Genomic DNA, 23,929 nt, shown 5'->3' on the forward strand with positions numbered 1-23,929 from the left:
AGATGGTTTTCCTTTCTCTCCACATGCAGCAGACAGTGGCTGCCCCACAACCACCATATTTTCATCCACTCAGACTCAATTCCAGATTCCCTGGACTGAGGTTCTGACTGGCCCAGCTTAGGTCAGGTGTCTTTCCCCTCATCCAATCGACTGAGGCCAAAGGAGTAGAATCAAGTTGTACAGACATGGGCACCACTGCCCATGGTTGTCATGAGGTGGACGGATACACCTAAAAAAAAAATTTACTATTAAACTCTCTAGGATAAAATTGTGTGTTGACAAAAGGCACATTGACTAGATCAAGGGAGATCCAAAGAAAACCAGAAAGGAGAAAGGATGTTTTTTTAAATCAGGAAATAAATTCATTTGGGTTATGCAACAGCAGAATACCTTGCAATGTTTTATGAGTTTTGACATATCCCTTAATGGATTCATATTGTTTCCGTGGATCTTCTGAGTATTATTTGATTGTTCTGTAGGGCATGTACTTAGGGTTTGCTTGTGTGGGTTTTACAAAAGAGATTAAATGATTTAAACTGACACATCGATTGATTTCCTCCTGTAGTATAGAAGAGTAGAAAAAAGATGACCTTTTTTTTCAGTTAGACATTAATTCAAATTTTACCTTGCTTTTTTCTTGCCCAGGCAAACTTGAATGATTAACCTTAAACTCTGTACCTTGACTTCCTTGTCTGTAAAATGGGGATGTTGCCATATTGTAGAGTTTTGTGGAGCTTTAATGAGATAATTTCCATAAAGTTCCCAGTTTCGTGCCTGAAACAAAGATTGGTTCCCTTTCCTCTTGCCACCAGAGATGTGTATGTGACCTGGCTTTACAGAGTTTGAGGGCATAATCAGTGGCCATGGGGCAACGTAAAGCTTCCCACTTACCTCTTAGCACTACTTCCGAGGTTGCTATGGGCCACATCTCCGTTCTAATCAACTGAGCTACTTTCTAGGCTTTTAGAGCAGAGCTCAATCAAACATGTAAGTAAGATATTGTAATTAGTATTTTTCACATTAAAAACAGATTGCTTATCCCACTCTGAGACTCAATTTTCTCATCTGTTGAATTGGGGATAACAACCCCAATCCCAGGAGGTGACTATGCAGCTCAGAGATAAGATTATAAACACCTAGGGCAATGCTAAGTATGTAGTTGGTTCTCAGTAATGGAAGAAATTTTCTTTTTAAATTGGGATTATATGTATCTGAGTTTCCATGTCTTATAGTTTTGTTTTGTTTTGTTTTGTTCAGTTTTTTGCCAAGTCATGGTGACTTGCAGGATCTTAGTTCTACGACCAGGGATTGAACCTGGGCCCCTGGCAATGCAAGTGCTGAGTCCTAACCACTGGACTGCCAGGGAATTCCCAAGGTCTTATAGTTTTGTACAACACCTAAGAGACAAAGTGCTGCCGATGCTTTTCAGAAGTAACCCAGCAATTCCACATGCATGGACAAAGCTGGATGTGCAAAATTTATTGTGACATTGCTTATGACAGCAAAAGGCTAGAAACAGTCTAAGTGTTTCTCAGCAGGAGACTCATTAACTACGTCTGCACAATGATTTGATGCTATAGAACCTTTATAAAGAATGAGGTCGGTCTATATGTGTTGACATTGGAAAGATTTCCAAGAAATATTGAATTAAAAAAGCAAGGGGCAAAACAGTAAGTATAGCATAGTTCCACTTCAATTGAAAAAAACCATACACATATAAATATGCATATACACAGACACTGCAGTCACACACACACACACACACAAATATTAAGAGCACCTGCTTCGGGACTTCCCTGGTGGTCCAGTGGTTAAGAATCTGCCTGCCAATGCAGGGAACATGGGTTCGAGCCCTGGTCCGGGAAGATCCCACATGCCAGGGAGCAACTAAGCCCGTGTGCCACAACTACTGAGCCTGCGCTCTAGAGCCCGCGAGCCGCAACAACTAAAGCCCGTGTGCCTAGAGCCCGTGCTCTGCAACAAGAGAAGCCACCACGGTGAGAAGCCCACGCACCACAACAAAGAGTAGCCCCTGCTCGCCGCAACTAGAGAAAGTCCACACGCAGCAATGAAGATCCAATGCAGCCAAAACTAAATAAAAATAAATTAATTATTTAAAAAAAGTTAAAAAAAAGAGTACCTGCTTCATTTCAAAATATGTTCAATATAATATTAAAGTAAAACATTTAACATGAGAATATGTTTTTTTAACATGTACATGTATATATCTGAAAATCCATCTAAAGATGGTCTGTGAGGATTCTCCTCAATCTGACAGAGTGGTAATTTCCGCAGGTAGAAAGGTTTGGAGCATGAGTTACTCAAAGTTGATCTTTGCATTTTATGCATTGTTTAAATATTTTACAAGGAGTAATTTCCCAGTATTGCAGTTATAGGTGATAAAAAATTAAATATAATTACTAATTTATACATCAAATTGTTCTTAACTGTCTTAACTCTTCTTTTTTTAAAAGTATTTCTTAGCTGCGTTGTTATTTTTTTTTAGTTGTGGCACACGAGATCTTTTGTTGCAGTGCGTGGGCTTCTCTCTAGTTGTGGCATGCGGGCACATGGGCTCATTAGTTGTGGCACGCGGGCTCCAGAGCACATGGGCTCAGTAGTTGTGGCGCGTGGGCTCTCTAGTTGCTCTAGTTGTGGTGTGTGGGCTTAGTTGCCCTGCGGCATGTGAGACCTTAGTTCCCCGACCAGGGATCGAACCGGTGTCGCTGCATCGCAGGATCGGTTCTTAACCACTGGACCACGAGGGAACTCCCTGTCTTAACTATTCTTAACTGCTAATTATGGTAGTGATATGAATACTACAAAGGAGGGCCAAAGTTTCAAAAATGGAGGCTTTACATTTTAACTTTAGTATCATTTGTTTTTCATCCTATAATTATGCATGTATTGTGTTTATTAAAACACAACAATGAATAAAACCATCTTCATTTGGAAAATAAAATATTGATTCAAGGAAAAGTATAGTAGTTTCCTCTGGGAAGGAAACCTGCTTTTCATAGTATAATTTTGTGTGTTGTATAGGTATTGTTTTTTCAATATATTGAGTGGTCTTTGCTTTTCATTCTTTTTTCTTTTAAATCTAAGAGCTAAAAAAATAAAAATAGGGACTTCTCTGGTGGCACAGTGGTTAAGAATCCACCTGCCAATGCAGGGGACACGGCTTCAAGCCCTGGTCCGGGAAGATCCCACATGCCGCGGAGCAACTAAGCCCGCGAGCCACAACTACTGAGCCCACGCGCCGCAACTACTGAAGCCCACGCACCTAGAGCCGGTGCTCTGCAACAAGAGAAGCCACGGCAATGAGAAGCCCGCGCACCACAATGAAGAGTAGCCCCCTCTCGCCACAACTAGAGAAAGCCTACACACAGCAACAAAGACCCAACGCAGCCAAAAAATATACAATAAAAATAAATAAATAAATAAAAATAAGTGCAAGAGCTGATGCCGTATAATAAATCTGTTTATGACCAAACCTGTTGATTAACTCAACTGATGGCATTTTTAGGCTGAGCACATCACCCGTAAAAGAAATGGTAAATCAAGTTGAAGGGTTTGCCTGCCAGCCCCAGCCTGATGCCACTCTTGCTGTCTTGTCTCCACAGATGACAGAAGGCAGGCACTGCCAGGTGCACCTCCTGGATGACAGGAGATTGGAGCTGCTGGTTCAGGTAGGTGATGCCACATAGAGACAAGCCATCCTGGTTCCCTCTGTAGGCCTTGTGGCCTATGTTCAGCCTGCTTGCTTATCTGTGCCTCAGAGCCAGTGACACAGGATTGTTTATGGGGGATAAAGCTTCAAAGCAAGGAAACGTAGCTGTATTTAAGAGTAACTAGAGGGCTTCCCTGGTGGCGCAGTGGTTGAGAGTCCGCCTGCCACTGCTGCAGGGGACACAGGTTCGTGCCCCAGTCCGGGAGGATCCCACATGCCGCGGAGCGGCTGGGCCCGTGAGCCACGCAGCCACGGCCTGCGTGTCCGGAGCCTGTGCTCCGCAGCGGGAGAGGCCACAACAGTGAGAGGCCCGTGTACCACAAAAAAAAAAAAAAAAAAGAGTAACTAGAGACTGGTGACAGGATTCAGAGATGCTTGGATTGCAGTCTGAGCTTTGACACTCAGTAGCTGTGTGACCCTGGGCAAGTGACTTGACTTCTCTGAATCACCTCTTGTTGGTAAACTGGAGACCATAATGCTTCCCTGAAAGGGTTTTTGTGAGCTGAGACTCGTCATTCTGCCACTTTCCTGTCACATGGCATGGTCCAAGTTAAATACCCAGTTTCAACAGCTGTGAACTGGGATTAAGATTGCCTAATATTCCTCTCAGAAATTATGGTTAAAATCATACTAGATTAATCCCAAGCTCCCAATCCTTCCCTCCCCCACCCTCCCCCTTGACAGCCACAAGTCTGTTCTCTATGTCTGCAAGTCAGCTTGGGAGCTTGGGAGCTTGGGATTAGCAGATACAAACTCGTAGATACAGGATGGATAAACAAGGTCCTACTGTATAGCACAGGGAACTATATTCAATATCCTGTGATAAACCATAGTGGAAAAGAATATTAAAAAAGCATATATATATATATATGTGTGTATATATATATATATATGTATAACTGAGTCAATTTGCCATACAGTAGAAATTAACACAACATTGTAAATCAGCTGTACTTCAGTATAATTAAAAAAACATCAAACTGCATTATATATGTGAACAAAATCTCTGTAAAACACATGGGACTATACGAGTGATGATATCTTAATTATTGATGCTTCTGTCTTTATTCACCCAACACTCTGGACCCAGAATCTTAAAAGACCGTGGAAGTGCCTGATGACAGCCACACCTAAAGCTGTGGCTAGAATTCCCTCCCTTCACCAAACCTAAATTCTCCTTTCTGAGGCTGTGCCGAGCCCACTCTGTACAGGCTTCAATTAGAATGAAAATAGCACATCAATCATAGTTTCACCAGAGTAGACCTTTTGGTCTAGATTTCTATTCTTTTCTTTTTTCTTTTCCTTTAACTTTTTTTCTTTCTTCTTTTTTTATCATGACTGTTCTTTCTTCCCCAACAACAAACATCCAACCCTCAAACTACCATAATGAGCCCTAAAACGTGTGGCTCAAAGGTCAAAAGAAGTCCACCTAGAATGCCTCCCTGCAATCCCCCTTTCCTTCCCCAGTCTCTGCAAATCCACCATCTGCTCTCACTCTGGACACTGGCTGATTACAAACCATGCTTCTTCCCACCAGAGCCAGTGCTTCCCAAAAGCTTATAGACTAGATCCTTCCTCTAATGAGGTGCCCAGTAAGTACTCGTGATGATGATCTGCACGATGGATACAGTTACTCCATCCCAGGAGAGAAGTGCAAAGCTTAGTCTTTGGATTCAGACAGAACTGGGTTCAAATCAGGTCCTTAACTAACTGGAACATCAAGCAAGATGCTTGACGGCTCTTGGCCTTTGTTGGCTCATCTATAAAATGGCAGGAACCCCTACTTCATAGACTCTTTGTAAGGATTAAAATGAAATAATGGGTAGAAGGAGTCCAGCACAGTAGACAGTCACTATTATTATTATTGTGGTGTTGTTGTTGTTGTTAGTTCTCTCTGGGTCTTGAGCCTTTGGGTCTTGACCCTCCTCAGTTGACCAAGCCAAGTTATTCCTACAGTCTAGGTGGTGTTTCATATTCTTTGTCTTGATCACTAAACCATACTATATATAAAAGAGCATTTTTTCCAAAACACCAATGCATTGGTGCATACACTTTTACTTTAGAGGAAAAAATAAGGTGCTGGACGGAATTGCAAATATATCAAAATGATGATCTCAGCGGTGTTCCTGTTCCCATTTCCCCCCCTTCCCGAACCCTTAGAGAATGGTCTATAGTAGATTAAGCAACAAAAGGGCACGGGCATCCGAAAACAAACAAACAAAGGCTGCTTTAAACTGTTTGGGACAGAGGAAAGTGGTAGCAGTAAGAGAGAGAGGGGACCAAATTGTTCCTAATCCTATTTTTATCTTAACAGCCCAAACTTTTATCAAGAGAGTTGCTGGACCTCGTGGCTTCGCATTTCAGCCTGAAAGAAAAGGAGTATTTTGGAATCACGTTTACAGATGACACGTAAGAGTTTTCCTATTTTTACCTTTTGTCTGGGTTACCTATGTGCGTAACTCTCAACTGGCAAAAGCAGGGGCAGGGGGAGCGCTGCAAGAATTAGAATACGTCCTGCTTAGCTAAAGATTTCTTAATACAGGTTTTTCTTTAGAACTCTGGTAAAAGGAGAAGAAAGGGAATATTGATCATTCTAAGAACTCAGAACATTGTCCCAAGTGCCTTAGCAATTTGTTGCAGTGAGTTTGTTATTCTAGATGATAGTCTGTCGTCACATTTCTTTGAATGCAGTTGTGCTTGCTTATTTAGCTTATGTACCGGGGATAGAAACGCTAGTGTCATCTACTCATATCTTGAAACCGAATTAATGTTTGGATGTGGTGGCCAGAAAGTTTAAAGGCGATTTTGGTGCCCACCTGATAAATATGTATATACTTGAATGATGGACGAAATTTCTAACTTCCACTTAGGCAGGCCCATTTTACGTAACCCTCATTTTTTTTCTTTTACTTACATTTTTAATGCTAACGTGGATATTGTGTATATTTTGGTATATAACAGTGAATTCACAAGAATTTAAAGCTCCGTGGAAGCTAAGGTGTTTAGTCTTACCAGCTCTTTTCTGCATGTGTGTATGTGTGTGTGTGCGCTTTATGGCAGCCTGACTTGCCTACGTTATATGCAGCTTGATATAGTAAATGATTTCTTCTCCCTTATGGGATAATTTGCAAAGAGCTCTTCAAATATTAAAATTCAAGAAAACGTGTTCCAGACACAAAATCTATTGGCCAACCACCCAGCCAGCATTCTTTCCGTAACTCTCAGTTTAAATGTTTTTCCATTCTTCATGTTAACCAGGCAGAAAATTACCTCAGGAAGGGGTTAATTTGTTTTTAACACTTTGTATGTACTGATTACTTCCAGCCTTGGTGGGCTGCAAGCTTAGGACCTCCTGGAAATGCCAGTGGGCTCAGGACTTGGGCTGGGCAAAAAAAACAAACAAAAAAACCCCAGACAGCTGAGTTGTCAGGAGACATAGAAAAACCTGAAAACTTTGATTTCAGACTCAAGATGTTTCCTGAATGTAGTTCAACAAAGCAGGAAAAAAGTGCACTCCACCTCACCCACTTCATCCCGAATCACAAAATTATCTGTTCACTCAACAGCAGTTTGAGACCTTGTCTGATCAGTCCTCTGCTGGATGAAATAGGAAATGCAGATGTCCATTGAGCACAGGCGCTAGCTGGAAAGACAAAACCAGTTCATGAGAATCAGTGATCAAACACACACATACAGGTTGAATCTGGATGTGACTGAAATCATAGCAAACAGCATTGACTTAAAACCATAAATACATGATGGCTAAGTTATATGGTAAAAACCATAAATACACAAACACTACAATTTGGGGAAAGGTCACATAAAATAGAGGCTAAAATCATGAATGTTGGAGTAATTTATCCATTCAACAGTTATTTCTTGAGTGCCACTAAATGCCAGGCATTTGTTCTAGCTTCCAGGGATTCAGCTGTGAACAACACAGACCAGGTTCTTCCTCTCATGGAGCTTATGTTGCACTAGTATGGTCCAGTAGAACAAGTAAATAAATAGATAAATGAGGGACTTCCCTGGTGGTCCAGTGGGTAAGACTCTGCGCTCCCAATGCAGGGGGCCCGGGTTTGATCCCTGGCTGGGGAACTAGATCCCACATGCATGCCGCAACTAAAGAGTCCACATGCCACAACTAAGAGTCTGCATGCTGCAACTAAACGGTCCTGCATGCTGCAACTAAGACCCAGTGTAGCCAAAATAAATAAATATTAAAAAAAAAAAGATAAATGAGAAGATACCAGCAATGACAAGTGCTTTGAAGAACATGAAACAAGAGGCCATGATCAAGAAAAATGGGGGTGGGGTGGTGCAGTTTTAGACAGGGTGGACCAGGACGGCTTATAAAAGGTGATGTGTAATAGAAAGCAAGAACCAGTTCTGCAAAAGTAGGGGTGCCTTTCTTAACTAAAGCGGGTGGAAATACTCTCAGGTGAGAATAAGCTTGACTTTGTTTTTTTATTTTTGAGAACGAAAAAAAAAAGCCAGTATGCCTTGAATAGAGAGAGTAAGAGGAAAAGTGGTACAAGATAATGGTTGAGAGGGAGGCAGGGTGGACATCAGAGAAGCTTGGTAGCTATGAGATCTTAGACTTAATACCTCTGACACTCAAGTTTTCTCATCTGTACAATGGGCATAATAATAGCACCAAAGTAATAAGTACTATATAAGGTACATATGATAGGGTCATAGTATTATACTATTAAACAGGTATAATACTATGCAGAGCCCACGCACACAACATCCTATCGTTCGTAGTCATGGCAGGAAGGTGTGCTCTGAAGGAGGACTTGGGTGGGAAGCCACACAGGAGGGTAACTGGGAGGGCACTTAGACCTTAGGTAGTGGGGAGAGGAGCCGGCATTCAGGGAAAAGTCATTTGGTGCACCAGTGCATGGACATGGTCATGAACATGGTACATCTGCCCAGTGGCTAGGAAACTGGCCTGAGCGTGGATTAAGATATAAGAAGGACAAAGACACAGGTGAGCCCAGAGAGTCATGGAGATGCAGAAGGCACACCAAGGCCCCTGAAGGATGTTCTGCAGGGGAGTGACATGATTAATGACTGTGGTCTTGCAAATGTCCCAGGCTGTAAGGTTCATGGTGGGCTGGAAAAGCGTCCTGGCCACATGGCTGGCTTTTGGGAAAGCTCCAGACTCAGGTGAACATAACCAGAGGGGGCATACATCAAGTGTTCAGACTGTAGCACCTTCTCTTCAGAAAGTAAGGAATACATAATATGAATGATTTCCTTTTCTGCCTTGGGCCACTCTCCCCATTGTGTGCCTGGGGATGATTTCTTTCTAAATACTCTATTGGAAGAAGAATGTCTCACTTAAGTCCCTCCTCTAGCTATTTTCTTTAGTGACATCAGTCAATGCTTATAGTCTTTCCAAGAAGCCTGGCTCCAAAGTGTCCTTCGTGCACTCCCCTGCAAATGACAGCAGAGTCTGTTTCTGAATTATGATCAGTTTAGAAGGTGTCTTCTGGCTCTAGCTGTGTTTATTTTTAGAAGAAGTATGAGCTGGGCTCTTGGGGGAGTGGGAATTGGCCATTTCCACCTTTCTGGGGAACAGGTCTGGAAAATTGCTTCTGTCAAAGGGTGTCTCCTTGGAATGTCTTGGTCACAGGCTTAGTTCTTTTTCTTGTCTGGTAAATATTTTTGGAAAGTATTTTCTTTCAGCACTCCCCTTCCCCCGCCCGCATAAAACCACTTAGTCGGATCCCTCCCAGGATGCTGTGTGAATTGCATTTTCCAGCCCAGATGCCACATCAGTTCTTTGCCTTTGGTGAACTTCAAATAGAGTAAGGCAAAGCGGAGGGGACATTTTGTCAATGAAACTAGCCACTGTCTGTATCCTACTCCACGGGCCAAGAAGAGGAATGGAAAAATGGAATCACGCGGTTACATGATAAAAGTAGTGATGGTGACCAACAAAAACCAATTCGTGGTCCTATTGGAGGGAGGGGATAGAATTCCTAAGCTCACGCGGGTTAGTGCCTTCTGGTGTTCTGTGTGCAGGGCGAGTCTTTACCCCTAGAGGGCAGTCACGACCCTCCTAAGGCAGCACTCTGTTCCCCATAATGGTTCCCATCCCCTTCAACCCACTTGACATTTTTTTCCTTTCCTTGTTTTGAAAGGATTTGCTGGATGAACTTTGTTTATTAAGAAATAACAAATAGGTTTCACAACACAATTGGGATTTCTGATCACCGTTCCATCCGGTGGGCCTGAGATGATCGACCTTTGACTGATACAATTCTAGCCAAAAGGGACGCTTGCTTCATAGTGGGCTAACACAGCTGATAGAGGTGAATGTGTAAATTCATGTCTTTTTGAGGTATTGATTAGATCTGTCCCATTTGCTGATGGAAAAACTTGAGAAAAGTAGGTTATAAGGAATAAGTGCTTTTTGATCTCATTTTACTCTCAAAGGCTAGAAAAGAGCATGTTAACCTGGAATATATCTCAATGATAGAGTTAAGGGTAATTTTCACTTTTTTGTTCTTCTAACTTCATCCTGTTGGTGAAATTATGGGTAGATTTTTTTTCTAAAAACTTATTTTTGTATTACTTTTACATGAATATCTTCTTATAAAAACATTTAATATCATAGTTGAGGCTGCTGTCTTTTGATGTAGCAATTTGCTCTGTATCTCTCCAGAAGTGTATCTAAGAATTCTAAGAATTTTCGTCAATATATAATAGTATTTGAGTGTCTTCTGTGGTTAATATAATTGATTTATGCTCTATATGTTATTATACAACTTGCTGCATTCTTGGACATCATTTCACACAAGTTCATGTAAATATACATTATGCTTCTTAAATGATGCCACATCTTCCTAAGTAAAAGCAAAAAAGACAATTCAAAATTACTCTCATTTTCTCTAAGAAAACTTTTAAATACTATACAATACTTTATGTATTTCAGACATACATTTGAGCATCTGTGAAATTGGGGTATGTCTTCAAATCAGTGCCATCCTAAACTTGATCAAATACAGTGTAAGAATCTTTTAACTTCCAGTCCCCTCTCCTTATATATTTTTTACCCACAAAAGCAGTAATTCTATGAACCTTTCCTTATGTCACTTATATCAACTTATCTTGATAATATTCCTCCAAGGAAAGCTAGAGACAGTTATTGGAAGTCTCATCTAATAATTACAGAAATAGAGACACACTTTTTTCCTATGTTAAAACTAGTAAGTGACAAAAAACAGGAATAGGGGAGGAGCCTCAAGATGGCGGAAGAGTAACACGCGGAGATCACCTTCCTCCCCATAAATACATCAGAAATCCGGCTACATGTGAAACACCTCCTACGGAACACCTACTGAACGCTGGCAGAAGACCCCAGACCTCCCAAAAGGCAAGAAACTCCCCACGTACCTGGGTAGGGTAAAAGAAAAAGCAGAGACCAAAGAATAGGGACGGGACCCGCACCAGTGGGAGGGAGCTGTGAAGGAGGAAGGGTTTCCACACGCTAGGAGCCCCTTCGCGGGCGGAGACTGCGGGTGGCGGAGGGGGGAAGGCTTCGAAGCCGCGGAGAGCGCGGCTACAGGGGTGCGGAGGGCAAAACGGAGAGATTCCCTCACAGAGGATTGGGGCCGGCCACCACTCACCAGCCGGAGAGGCTTGTCTGCTCACCCGCCGGGGCGGGCGGGGCTGCGAGCTGAGGCTCGGGCTTCGGAGGTCGGATCCCAGGGAGAGGGCTGGGGTTGGCGGCGTGAACACAGCCTGAAGGAGCTAGTGCGCCACAGGTAGCCGGGAGGGAGTCCGGGAAAACGTCTGGAGCTGCCGAAGAGGCAAGAGACTTTTTCTTGCCTCTTCGTTTACTGGTGCGCGAGGAGAGGGGATTCAGAGCGCCGCTTAAAGGAGCTCCAGAGACGGGCGCGAGCTGCGGCTATGAGCGCGGACCCCAGAAACGGGCATGAGACGCTAAGGGTGCTGCTGCCGCCACCAAGAAGCCTGTGTGCGAGCACAGGTCACTATCCACACCCCCCTTCCGGGAAGCCTGTGCAGCCCACCACCGCCAGGGTCCCGTGATCCAGGGACAACTTCCCTGGGAGAACGCACGGCGCGCCTCAGGCTGGTGTAACGTCACGCTGGCCTCTGCCGCCGCAGGCTCGCCCCGCATCCGCGCCCCTCCCTCCCCGCGGCCTGAGTGAGCCAGAGCCCCCGAAGCAGCTGCTCCTTTAACCCCGTGCTGTCCGAGCGAAGAACAGACGCCCTCAGGCAACCTACACGCAGAGGCGGGGCCAAATCCAAAGCTGAACCCCAGGACCTGTGCGAACAAAGAAGAGAAAGGGAGATCTCTCCCAGCAGCCTCAGGAGCAGCAGATTAAATCTCCACAATCAACTTGACGTACCCTGCATCTGTGGAACACCTGAATAGACAACGAATCATCCCAGATTGAGGAGGTGGACTTTGGGAGCAACGATATATATATATTATTCCCTTTTTCTCTTTTTGTGAGTGTGTATGTATATGCTTCTGTGCGTGATTTTGTCTGTATAGCTTTGCTTTTACCATTTGTCCTAGGTTTCTGTCTGTCCGTTTTTTTTTATTACTTAAAATTTTTTTTCTTAATAATTTAATAACTTTATTTTATTTTATCTCCTTCCTTCCCTTCCCTTCTCTTTTCTTTTTTTCTTTTCTTTCTCCCTTTTATTCTGAGCCGTGTGGATGAAAGGCTCTTGGTGCTCCAGCCAGGAGTCAGTGCTGTGCCACTGAGGTGGGAGAGCCAAGTTCAGGACACTGGTCCACAAGAGACCTCCCAGCTCCACGTAATATCAAACGGCGAAAATCTCCCAGAGATCTCCATCTCAACCCCAAGACCCAGCTCCACTCAATGACCAGCAAGCTACACTGCTGGACGCCCTATGCCACACAACTAGCAAGAAAGGAACACAATCCCATCCATTTGCAGAGAGGCTGCCTAAAATCATAAGGCCATATACACCCCAAAACACACCACCAGACATGGACCTGGCCACCAGAAAGACAAGATCCAGCCTCATCCACCAGAACACAGGTACCAGTCCCCTCCACGAAGAAGCCTACACAACACACTGAACCAACCTTAGACACTGGGGACAGACACCAAAAACAACGGGAACTACGAACCTGCAGCCTGCGAAAAGGAGAGCCCAAACACAGCAACTTAAGTAAAATGAGAAGACAGAGAAACACACAGCAGATGAAGGTGCAAGGTAGAAACCCACCAGACCAAGCAAATGAAGAGGAAATAGGCAGTCTACCTGAAAAGGAATTCAGAATAATGATAGTAAAGATGATCCAAAAGCTTGGAAGTAGAATGGAGAAAATACAAGAAACGTTTAACAAGGACCTAGAAGAACTAAAGAGCAAACAAGCAATGATGAACAACACAATAAATGAAATTTAAAATTCTGTAGAACTAATGAATAGCAGAATAACTGAGGGAGAAGAACGGATAAGTGACCTAGAAGATAAAATAGTGGAAATAACTACTGCAGAGCAGAATAAAGAAAGAATGAAAAGAACTGAGGACAGTCTCAGAGACCTCTGGGACAACATTAAATGCACCAAAATTCAAATTACAGGGGTCCCAGAAGAAGAAGAGGAAAAGAAAGGGACTGAGAAAATATTTGAAGAGATTATAGTTGAAAACTTCCCGAATATGGGAAAGGAAATAGTTAATCAAGTCCAGGAAGTGAAGAGAGTCCCATACAGGATAAATCTAAGGAGAAACACGCCAAGACACATATTAATCAAACTATCAAAAATTAAATACAAAGAAAAAATATTAAAAGCAGCAAGGGAAAAACAACAAATAACATACAAGGGAATCCCCATAAGGTTAATACCTGATCTTTCAGCAGAAACTCTGCACCCCAGAAGGGAATGGCAGGACATATTTAAAGTGATGAAAGGGAAAAACCTACAACCAAGATTACTCTACCCAGCAAGGATCTCATTCAGATTTGACAGAGAAATTAAAACCTTTACAGACAAGCAAAAGCTAAGAGAATTCAGCACCACCAAACCAGCTTTACAACAAATGCTAAAGGAACTCCTCTAGGCAGGAAACACAGAGAAGGAAAAGACCTACAATAACAAACCCAAAACAATTAAGAAAATGGCAGTAGGAATATACATATCGAAAATTACCTTAAATATAAATGGATTAAATGCTCCAACCAAAAGATGTAGACTGGCTGAATGGATACAAAAACAAGACCCGTATATATGCTGTCTACAATAGACCCACTTCAGACCTAGGGACACAAACAGACGGAAAGTGATGGGATGGAAAAAGATATTCCATGCAAATGGAAACCAAAAGAAAGCTGGAGTAGCAATTCTCGTATCAGACAAAATAGACTTTAAAATAAAGACTATTACAAGAGACAAAGAAGGACACTGCGTAATGATCAAGGGATCGATCCAAGAAGAATATATAACAATTGTAAATATTTATGCCCCCAACATAGGAGCACCTCGATACATAAGGCAAATGCTTACAGACATAAAAGGGGAAATCAACAGTAACACAATAATAGTAGGGGACTTTAACACCCCACTTTCACTAATGGACAGATCATCCAAAATGAAAATAAATAAGGAAACACAAGCTTTAAATGATACATTAAACAAGATGGACTTAATTGATATTTAGGACATTCCATCCAAAAACAACAGAATACACTTTCTTCTCAAGTGCTCATGGAACATTCTCCAGGATAAATCATATCTGGGGTCACAAGTCAAGCCTTGGTAAATGTAAGAAAATTGAAATTGTATCAAGTACCTTTTCTGACCACAGCGCTATGAGACTAGATATCAATCACAGGAAAAAAATCTGTAAAAAATACAAACACATGGAGGCTAAACAATACACTACTTAATAACCAAGAGATCACTGAAGAAATCAAAGAGGAAATCAAAAAAATCCTAGGAACAAACGACAGTGAAAACACGATCGCCCAAAATCTATGCACTGCAGTGAAAGCAGTTCTAAGAGGGAAGTTTATAGCAATACAGTCCTACCTTAAGAAACAAGAAACATCTCAAATAAACAACCTAACGTTACACCTAAAGCAATTAGAGAACGAAGAACAAAAAAACCCCTAAGTTAGCAGAAGGAAAGAAATCATAAAGATCAGATCAGAAATAAATGAAAAAGAAATGAAGGAAACAATAGCAAATATCAATAAAACTAACAGCTGGTTCTTTGAGAAGGTAAACAAAATTGATAAACCATTAGCCAGACCCATCAAGAAAAAAAGAGAGAAGACTCAAATCAATAGAATTAGAAATGAAAAAGGAGAAGTAACAATTGACACTGCAGAAATACAAGGATCATGAGAGATTACTACAAGCAACTCTGTGCCAATAAAATGGACAACCTTGAAGAAATGGACAAATTCTTAGAAAAGCACAACCTTCCAAGACTGAACAGGAAGAAAAAGAAAGTATGAACAGACCAATCACAAGCACTGAAATTGAGACTGTGATTAAATATCTCCCAACAAACAAAAGTCCAGGACCAGATGGCTTCACAGGTGAATTCTATCAAACATTTAGAGAAGAGCTAACAGCTGTCCTCAAACTCTTCCAAAATATAGCAGAGGGAGAAACACTCCCAAACTCATTCTACGAGGCCACCATCACCCTGATACCAAAACCGGACAAAGATGTCACAAAGAAAGAAAACTACAGGCCAATATCACTGATGAACATAGATGCAAAAATCCTCAACAAAATACTAGCAAACAGAATCCAACAGCACATTAAAAGGATCATACACCATGGTCAAGTGGGGTTTATCCCAGGAATGCAAGGATTCTTCAATATACGCAAATCAGTCAATGTGATACACCGTATTAACAAACTGAAGGATAAAAACCACATGATCATCTCAATAGATGCAGAAAAAGCTTTTGACAATATTCAACACCCATTTATGATAAAAACCGTCCAGAAAGTAGGCATAGAGGGAACTTACCTCAACTCAATAAAGGCCATATATGACAAAGCCACAGCCAACATCGTCCTCAGTGGTGAAAAACTGAAACCATTTCCACTAAGATCAGGAACAAGACAAGGTTGCCCACTCTCACCACTATTATTCAACATTGTTTTGGAAGTTTTAGTCACAGCAATCAGAGAAGAAAAGGAAATAAAAGGAATCCAAATCGGAAAAGAAGAAGTAAAGCTGTCACTGTTTGCAGATGACATGATATTATACACAGAGAATCCTAAAGATGCTACCAGAAAACTACTAGAGCTAATCAATGAATTTGGTAAAGTAGCAGGATATAAAAGTAATGCACAGAAATCTCTGGCATTTCTATACACTAATGATGAAAAATCTGAAAGTAAAATCAAGGAAACACTCCTATTTACCATTGCAACAAAAAGAATAAAACACCTAGGAATTAACCTACCTAAGGAGACAAAAGACCTGTATTCAGAAAACTATAAGACACTAATGAAAAGAATTAAAGATGATACAAATAGATGGAGAGATATACCATGTTCTTGGATTAGAAGAGTCAATATTGTGAAAATGACTATACTACTCAAAGCAATCTACAGATTCGAGGCCATCCCTATCAAACTACCAATGGCATTTTTCACAGAGCTAGAACAAAAAATTTCACAATTTGTATGGAAACGCAAAAGACCCCAAATAGCCAGTGCAATCTTGAGAAAGAAAAATGGAGCTGGAGGAATCAGGCTCCCTGACTTCAGACTATACTACAAAGCTACAGTAAGTAAGACAGTATGGTACTGGCACAAAAACAGAAATATAGATCAATGGAACAGGATAGAAAGCCCAGAGGTAAACCCACGCACATATGGTTGCCTTATTTTTGATAAAGGAGGCAAGAATATACAATGGAGAAAAGACAGCCTCTTCAATAAGTGGTGCTGGGAAAACTGGACAGGTACATGTAAAAGTATGAAATTAGAACACTCCCTAAGACCATACACAAAAATAAACTCAAATGGATTAAAGACTAAACTGTAAGGCTTGGGCTTCCCTGGTGGTGCAGTGGTTGAGAGTCCGCCTGCCGATGCAGGGGACGTGGGTTCATGCCCCGGTCCAGGAAGATCCCACATGCCACACAGTGGCTAGGCCCGTGAGCCATGGCCGCTGAGCCTGTGCGTCCAGAGCCTGTGCTCCACAACGGGAGAGCCCACAACAGTGAGAGGCCAGCGTACCACACACACACAAAAAAATTATATATATATATATATATATATATATATGTAATGTAAGGCTAGACACTATCAAATTCTTAGAGGAAAACGTAGGCAGAACACTTTGACATAAATCACAGCAAGATCCTTTTTGACTCACCTCCTAGAGAAATGGAAATAAAAACAGAAATAAATAAATGGTACCTAATGAAACTTAAAGGCTTTTGCACAGCAAAGGAAACCATAAACAAAATGAAAAGGCAACCCTCAGAATGGGAGAAAATATTTGCAAATGAAGCAACTGACAGAGGATTAGTCTCCAAAATTTACAAGCAGCTCACGCAGCTCAATATCGAAAACACAAACAACCCAATCCCAAAATGGGTAGAAGACGTAAACAGACGTTTCTCCAAAGAAGATATACATATTGCCAACAAACACATGAAAGGATGCTCAGCATCACTAATCATTAGAGAAATGCAAATCAAAACTACAATGAGGTATCACCTCACACCAGTCAGAATGGCCATCATCAAAAAATGTACCAACAATAAATGCTGGAGAGGGTGTGGAGAAAAGGGAACCCTCTTGCACTGTTGGTGGGAATGTAAATTGATACAGCCACTATGGAGAACAGTATGGAGGGTCCTTAAAAAACTACAAATAGAACTACCGTATGACCCAGCAATCCCACTACTGGGCATATACCCTGAGAAAACCATAATTCAAAAAGTCAGGTACCACAATGTTCATTGCAGCTCTGTTTACAATAGCCAGGACATGGACGCAACCTAAATGTCCATCGACAGATGAATGGATGAAGAAGATGTGGCACATATATACAATGGAATATTACTCAGCCATAAAAAGAAACGAAATTGAGTTATTTGTAGTGAGGTGGATGGACCTAGAGTCTGTTATACAGAGTGAAGTAAGTCAGAAAGAGAAAACCAAATACCGTATGCTAACACATGTATATGGAATCTAAAAAAAAAAAAGGTTCTGAAGAACCTAGGGGCAGGACAGGAATAAAGACAGAGACCTACTAGAGAATGGACTTGAGGACACGGGGAGGGGGAGGTAAGCTGGGACAAAGTGAGAGAGTGGCATGGATATATATACACTACCAAATGTAAGATAGATAGCTAGTGGGAAGCAGCTGCATGCACAGGGAGATCAGGTCAGTGCTTTGTGACACCTAGAGGGGTGGGATAGGGAGGGTGAGAGGGAGGGAGACGAAAGAGGGAAGAGATATGGGGATATATGTATATGTATAGCTGATTCACTTTGTTATAAAGCAGAAACTGATTCGCTTTGTTATAAAGCAGAAACTAACACACCATTGTAAAGCAATTATACTCCAATAAAGATGTTAAAAAAATTATTAAGCGGGTAAATCTGTAGTAAGAGTTCTTACTACAAGAAAAGAAAAATTAAAAAAAAAAAGCTGATTCAACCCTCTAATCTCATTTTCTCCTGTATCCTAAGTCTTGGGTTCAAATCCCAGCTCTGCCACTTTTCTTTGCAGATTTACTGTAAAATACAGTATTAATATATTTTTAAAAGTACCAGCTTGGTTGGCACTAAGTAGTTGCTCAATAAAGATTAGCTGCTATTATTATTACTCATGTTTCCTATCTACTTATAATAAATACAGCTTAGAGTTTTCTGATTTTTAAAAAAATTATGTACTCAAAGACCAAAATAGGTTGGAATATGTCTTCTGAACCATTATAGGTTTTGGTATAATTTGACATCGCACCACTATCAGCATGTTCTTAAGTTTTGTGTAAGCAAGCGAATGTAGTCTCTGCCTTCTTGGAATTTACAATCTAAAATGGATCAACTAGTGGGACCATCTTGGAAAAGTCACATAAACAATCCCCAGCCACAGTGTCTCAATTCTTCTATCCCTCAGGTCACAATTTCAGGAGAATGTTTATACCCATGAATTTAATGAAGCACTTGAATGAATCAACAGATACGTGCTTAAATGTTAGGAATTCCATAATATATATCCAAAAACAGCCTCCAGAAAATATTAGACCCCATTTTTTTTTTTTTTTTTTTTGCCGTACGCGGGCCTCTCACTGCTGTGGCCTCTCCCGTTGCGGAGCACAGGCTCCAGACGCGCAGGCTCAGCGGCCATGGCTCACGGGCCCAGCCGCTCCGCGGCATGTGGGATCTTCCGGAACCGGGGCATGAACCCATGTCCCCTGCATTAGCAGGTGGACTCTCAACCACTGTGCCACCAGGGAAGCCCTGACCCCATATTTTTATTTTTATCTTTTAATTAATTTTTTTATTGGAGTCTAGTTAATTTACAATGTTGTTTTAGTTTCTACTGTACAACAAAGTGAGTCAGTTATACATACACATATATCCACTCTTTTTTAGATTCTATTCCCATATGGGTCATTACAGAGTATTGAAGAGTTCTCTGTGCTATTCAGTAGGTTCTTATTAGTTATCTGTTCTATACATAGTAGTGTGTCGACCCCATATTTTTATAAAAGCTATCTGTGTCTGTCTGTTTTCATTAAAAGAAAAGTTTCCCTTCTTGACTATCTAAAATATTTCAGATTTTATATTTAATAAGGATTTAAGGAGTAATATGTTTAATATCACCTAGGTTTTTATCTCCAAAGTCAGCCAGTGTTTTCAGTTTCTTGTTCATTTCATGATGTATCCTCTCTGAGATATTTTTGTACATATAAATGCACATATGTCTAGCTATTCTTTTTTTTAACTTAAAAAATGGTAATATATTATACTCACTGTCATGCATCTGGCTTTTTCATTTAACACCATATTTTGAAAATTTTTCACAATAAGTTTGTAAAGATACCCTTGATCTTTGGTATGGCTGCATAGTATTTCATTGCTGTTTAAATTCATTTTTTTAGGTTGTTGTGAGCCTGTTTGCTGCTACAAACAATGCTACAGTGAGTGGCTTTATACATAGGCTATTTTCCACATGTGCAGGTTTATCCTGATTAACTCCCAGAAATGACAATGCTGGTTCAGAGGCAGGTGCTTTTGTAATTTTGATAGAAATTGCCAAATTGGCCTCATCACTGGTTGTAACAGGTTATACTCCAACCATTAATGTGTGAGAATAACTGTTACCGCACAGCTCTGCCAACACAGTGTTTATTAAACCTTTCTCTGGGTTTCTGTTTAATCTTTCTTGTTTTGTTTTGTTTTCCTCTTACAGAGGTCAGCAGAACTGGCTACAGTTAGACCACCGAGTTCTTGACCACGATTTGCCCAAGAAACCAGGCCCAACCGTTTTGTACTTTTCTGTGAGGTATGTAACCAGAGACACATCTACCATCACCACCTGCCTCTTTTTTTTTTTTTTTTTAGAAAAAAAAAATTCTTGTTGATCAGAGAGAATTTTAAAATAGAAGGGACAGATCAAAAAATTATTACGTGAAAGAGATTCTTTGCTGTCTTAGTCTGGGGAACAAGTTAACATAGATACTGTGTAGAACTGTTTCCTTTGAAGATGAAGTATAGAATCACCTTCCTTTAGTTCTCAAAGCCCCTTGAATCCATTTAAAGCTGAAAAACGTAAGTAATATATTTTAATACATAAACCTGTTTCTGACTCAACATACTTCTAGATTTTTATAATTTGAAATATAGCAAACACTTACTCTTACATTTTATGTAGGAATGTTTTCTAGAGACTATGGAAATAATTGAATTTTATACAATCTCACACCTTAATTGGAATAGACAATAAAATGCAAACAAATGCTCATGGAAAGAATTAACAGTACAGAAATCTGAATTCTGCTTTCCTGAAGAGACTGCTGGGAAGGAATACTTGATTTGTCCTCTGAGCTCTGCTTGGGCAAGTCACTTAACCATACATATTGGCCTCAGTTATTTCCTCCTGCAATGGATATATTCAACTAAATGAGTGATTTCTTAAAGCCAGCCGATGATGGAAATATTTTTTCACATTAATTATTCACACTGTCAGATAATAAAATGTTATAAAGAGTAACGCCCATGTTCCTTACCTAGCTTAAGAAATAAAAAGGCACCAATTTTGCTGAAAGCCCCTTCCTATGTAGTAGCCCCTCTCCCCACTATCCTGAATTTGATATATTTTCATGATAAATTTTGTCTTCCTGGTCTGAAGCCAAATATGATAAAATAAGCTAAGGTAGGAGATTTCCCATAAATCTAAATATGTTTTCATAAAGCTGGATTAACCTAAAGAATGGACCCTAAATTCTGAGCTTATGTTATTTTTTGGATGTTGAACTATGCTTTGTTTTATGACATGACGGTGGAGGCTTTTTGTCTTTCTTTGGGGCGGGGTGGGGTTTGGTTATAGTATGTTTACCTGACAAAATCATGTCAATTTCCACAAACCCTTGTTCCTTTTTTTTTTACTTCTTTATGCTCCTTGAAATCCAAAAGTGTGATAAGATGTCCGGATTTTCCTTTTCTTTTTAAGTCTCTGTTTAACATGAATTGATGGTCATTGTGGATAGAGGCTGCTCCTTATGAAGTAAATAAAGCGCTGACAGCCCCCAATTTGTTTTTTTGCTTTTTGCTCTGAAATCTTGTTTAGAATTTTTTTCTTACCACCAGAAGTCACATTTTTAAAACCCAGGAAGGAGGTGGCATAATGGTGATTTGTCCAGGAGCGTAGCATGTATGGAAAAGTACACAGAAATCCTACAGAAAAACATAGGAGTTTCCTGGAAAGAGTGTGATATGAGTGCTTGTGTGCATGGAAATGGAGAAAAAGACAAACACAGACCAGCAGCAATAACAAAAAATGTATATTAGTAATTAAGCAGGGGTCAGAGAATAGAGAAGCTTTCATCTCGTATTATGTAGGGAAAATGGCTCAACATAAATCAATCTTTTTTCACAAAAAATTATATTATCGCTGTAAACATTTCAAACTTTATGGAAGTATAGAGTGAAAAGGAAGAATTACTCTCCATCAGGCTGCTTCCTCACCGTATCCCCAGTTCACTCCCCTTCTTAGAGAAAAATAAGGCTGATGAGTTGTTTGGTGACTTACTTTTTTTTTTTTTTAACCTGGAGATCTTTCCTTCGGTATATGAAAATCACCTTATTTCTTTTCACTTTCGTAATTTAGCTATCCACGCTGCTGTTAAGTGTTGAGGCTGTTTCCAGTGACCTTATTAAGATGTAGCTTGCAGTTAACATCCTTACACTTTCATCTTTGGGCACATAGGCAGTGCTTCTGTAGCCTAACTACTCAGTGCCATTTATTTAGTCACCAGGTTTGTGTTCTAGTTCTTTGACCACTACTATCTGGTCTATTTTTGGTCTCAGAATGCCAGGGGAGAAAGCTGTGTCTTTCCTTCTGTACAGTCACTCATAAGGCAGCCCTGTCATTCCAAAGCGAGTTCCTGGGATTCCGGAGTTGCCTGCTGCCTGTTTGTGAGTTTCAGCACTTATCTCACGAGTGTCCCGTAATCACTTAGCTTTACTTTCCCTGAACTACTTGCATGTTTAAAAGCCCTTATCAAGTTTTTAATTATTCACTTAATTCTTCTTCCCAACAGTACCCTGGGGTCTTAATAGTCTTTGTTATTATTCCAATCAAGGACTTGTTGTTACTCCAATTTAATTACGGAAATGATAGAGCAAAAGCACACACCAGGGAATTAAGTGAACTGATAGAGGTCAGCGAGTGGGTTGGAGGTCTCACAAATGGGACTGTAGCCACCGCAGTGACGTCAGTGGCCTCTCAGAGGGTCTCCAGCCTCCTCTTTTAAGAAAACAGGACTGCCGCTCATACTTACATCATAGCAGACATCACCACCACCACCCCACCACCCCTAGGTTGCCTGGAGTGACAACACTTTTGAGTCATTGAAGACTAGAACTAAAGAGCATTTGATTGTATTTGGACACGGGGTCACCACAGAAGCCTCTAGAAAGACACATGGTCTCTTTTGATATCGGAGTCATTGCCTTTCCCATCAGCAAGTACTGCTGCACGCCCTGGAACTCGGAGTCGCTCGCTCGTGGACGCCAAGGTGTGTGCGTGCTGAGTAGTTCGCACACAAGGAGGAAGGATTCCCCACAGAAGTAATGCATGATGTGGGTGTGCATCGCTCTTATTTTCATTGCTAACAATTAAAAATATCCAAATGTAGGGGAATTCCCTGGCGGTCCAGTGGTTAAGACTCAGTGCTTTCACTGCCGGGGCCCGGGGTTCAATCCCTGGTTGGTAAACTGAGATCTCGCAAGCCATGAGGCAAGGCCTAAATAAATAAATAAAAAAATAAAGATTAAAATATCCAAATGCCAACGATGAAGATGGTTTCAGGAAGTGATGGCATTTTTACAGTGAACAATTGATCGCTGTAATAAAAGACATCAGATGAAAAGGGACATTGCATTTCAGAGCTCCCCCAGAAGGAGAGGGGTTGCATATCTGAATCACTGTAGGAAAATTTTTAAACAGTCACCCCTCCAACCCCCAAAACCTCTGCATTCCTGGCCCAGATTCTGATACCGTGCGCTGGAGACGGTAAATGGGATCTTGGGCAAGTTGGTTGTGAATTAAAAAGGGATCAGGGGATACAAAATAACTTGGCAGAATATTATACAAATATAAGAAAATGTCATTTTTTTAATTGTAGCGTTTATGAAAAAGAAAAATACCATACAGTTTTGCTCTCCAGAAATTTCCTCTCTACTGAAATGTAGCATTAACCCTGTGGCAGGCACTGGGTTAGATATTTGACCTGTATTGTCTCATTGATTCCTGAGCTAAACACTGGGGTCCCACAGATTTGCAGGGAAAGACTTTTCTCCCAGTTCATATCCCCCGGGATGCAGGGAGCAGCTCAGAAACACATGCCGCTTCTGCATGGAAGGAAGAAAACATTTAAGGTGAATGCACTTAGTTCTCTCTTTATGAGCTTCAGGATTAAACCTTTGTCTGTGCTTTAGTTATAAAATCTCAATGATGTGTG

At 40.9% G+C, this 23,929-nt stretch overlaps 1 protein-coding gene across 6 annotated transcripts in view; it reads left to right on the plus strand.

The window, feature by feature from the left end:
- The window catches only part of FRMD4B (FERM domain containing 4B), a 336,491-nt gene that overhangs the window by 203,190 nt on the left and 109,372 nt on the right, over nucleotides 1-23,929 (plus strand). For all 6 annotated transcript variants that reach the window (XM_030867699.3, XM_060308019.2, XM_060308018.2 and 3 more), the window contains 3 exons: nucleotides 3,624-3,689; nucleotides 6,045-6,139; nucleotides 20,158-20,250. In XM_030867699.3, coding sequence (XP_030723559.1) covers nucleotides 3,624-3,689; nucleotides 6,045-6,139; nucleotides 20,158-20,250 — 254 coding nt within the window. The remainder of the gene's footprint in view (nucleotides 1-3,623; nucleotides 3,690-6,044; nucleotides 6,140-20,157; nucleotides 20,251-23,929) is intronic.

This window comes from Globicephala melas, chromosome 11 (assembly GCF_963455315.2).
Source record: "Globicephala melas chromosome 11, mGloMel1.2, whole genome shotgun sequence".
NCBI classification, from domain to species: domain Eukaryota; kingdom Metazoa; phylum Chordata; class Mammalia; order Artiodactyla; family Delphinidae; genus Globicephala; species Globicephala melas.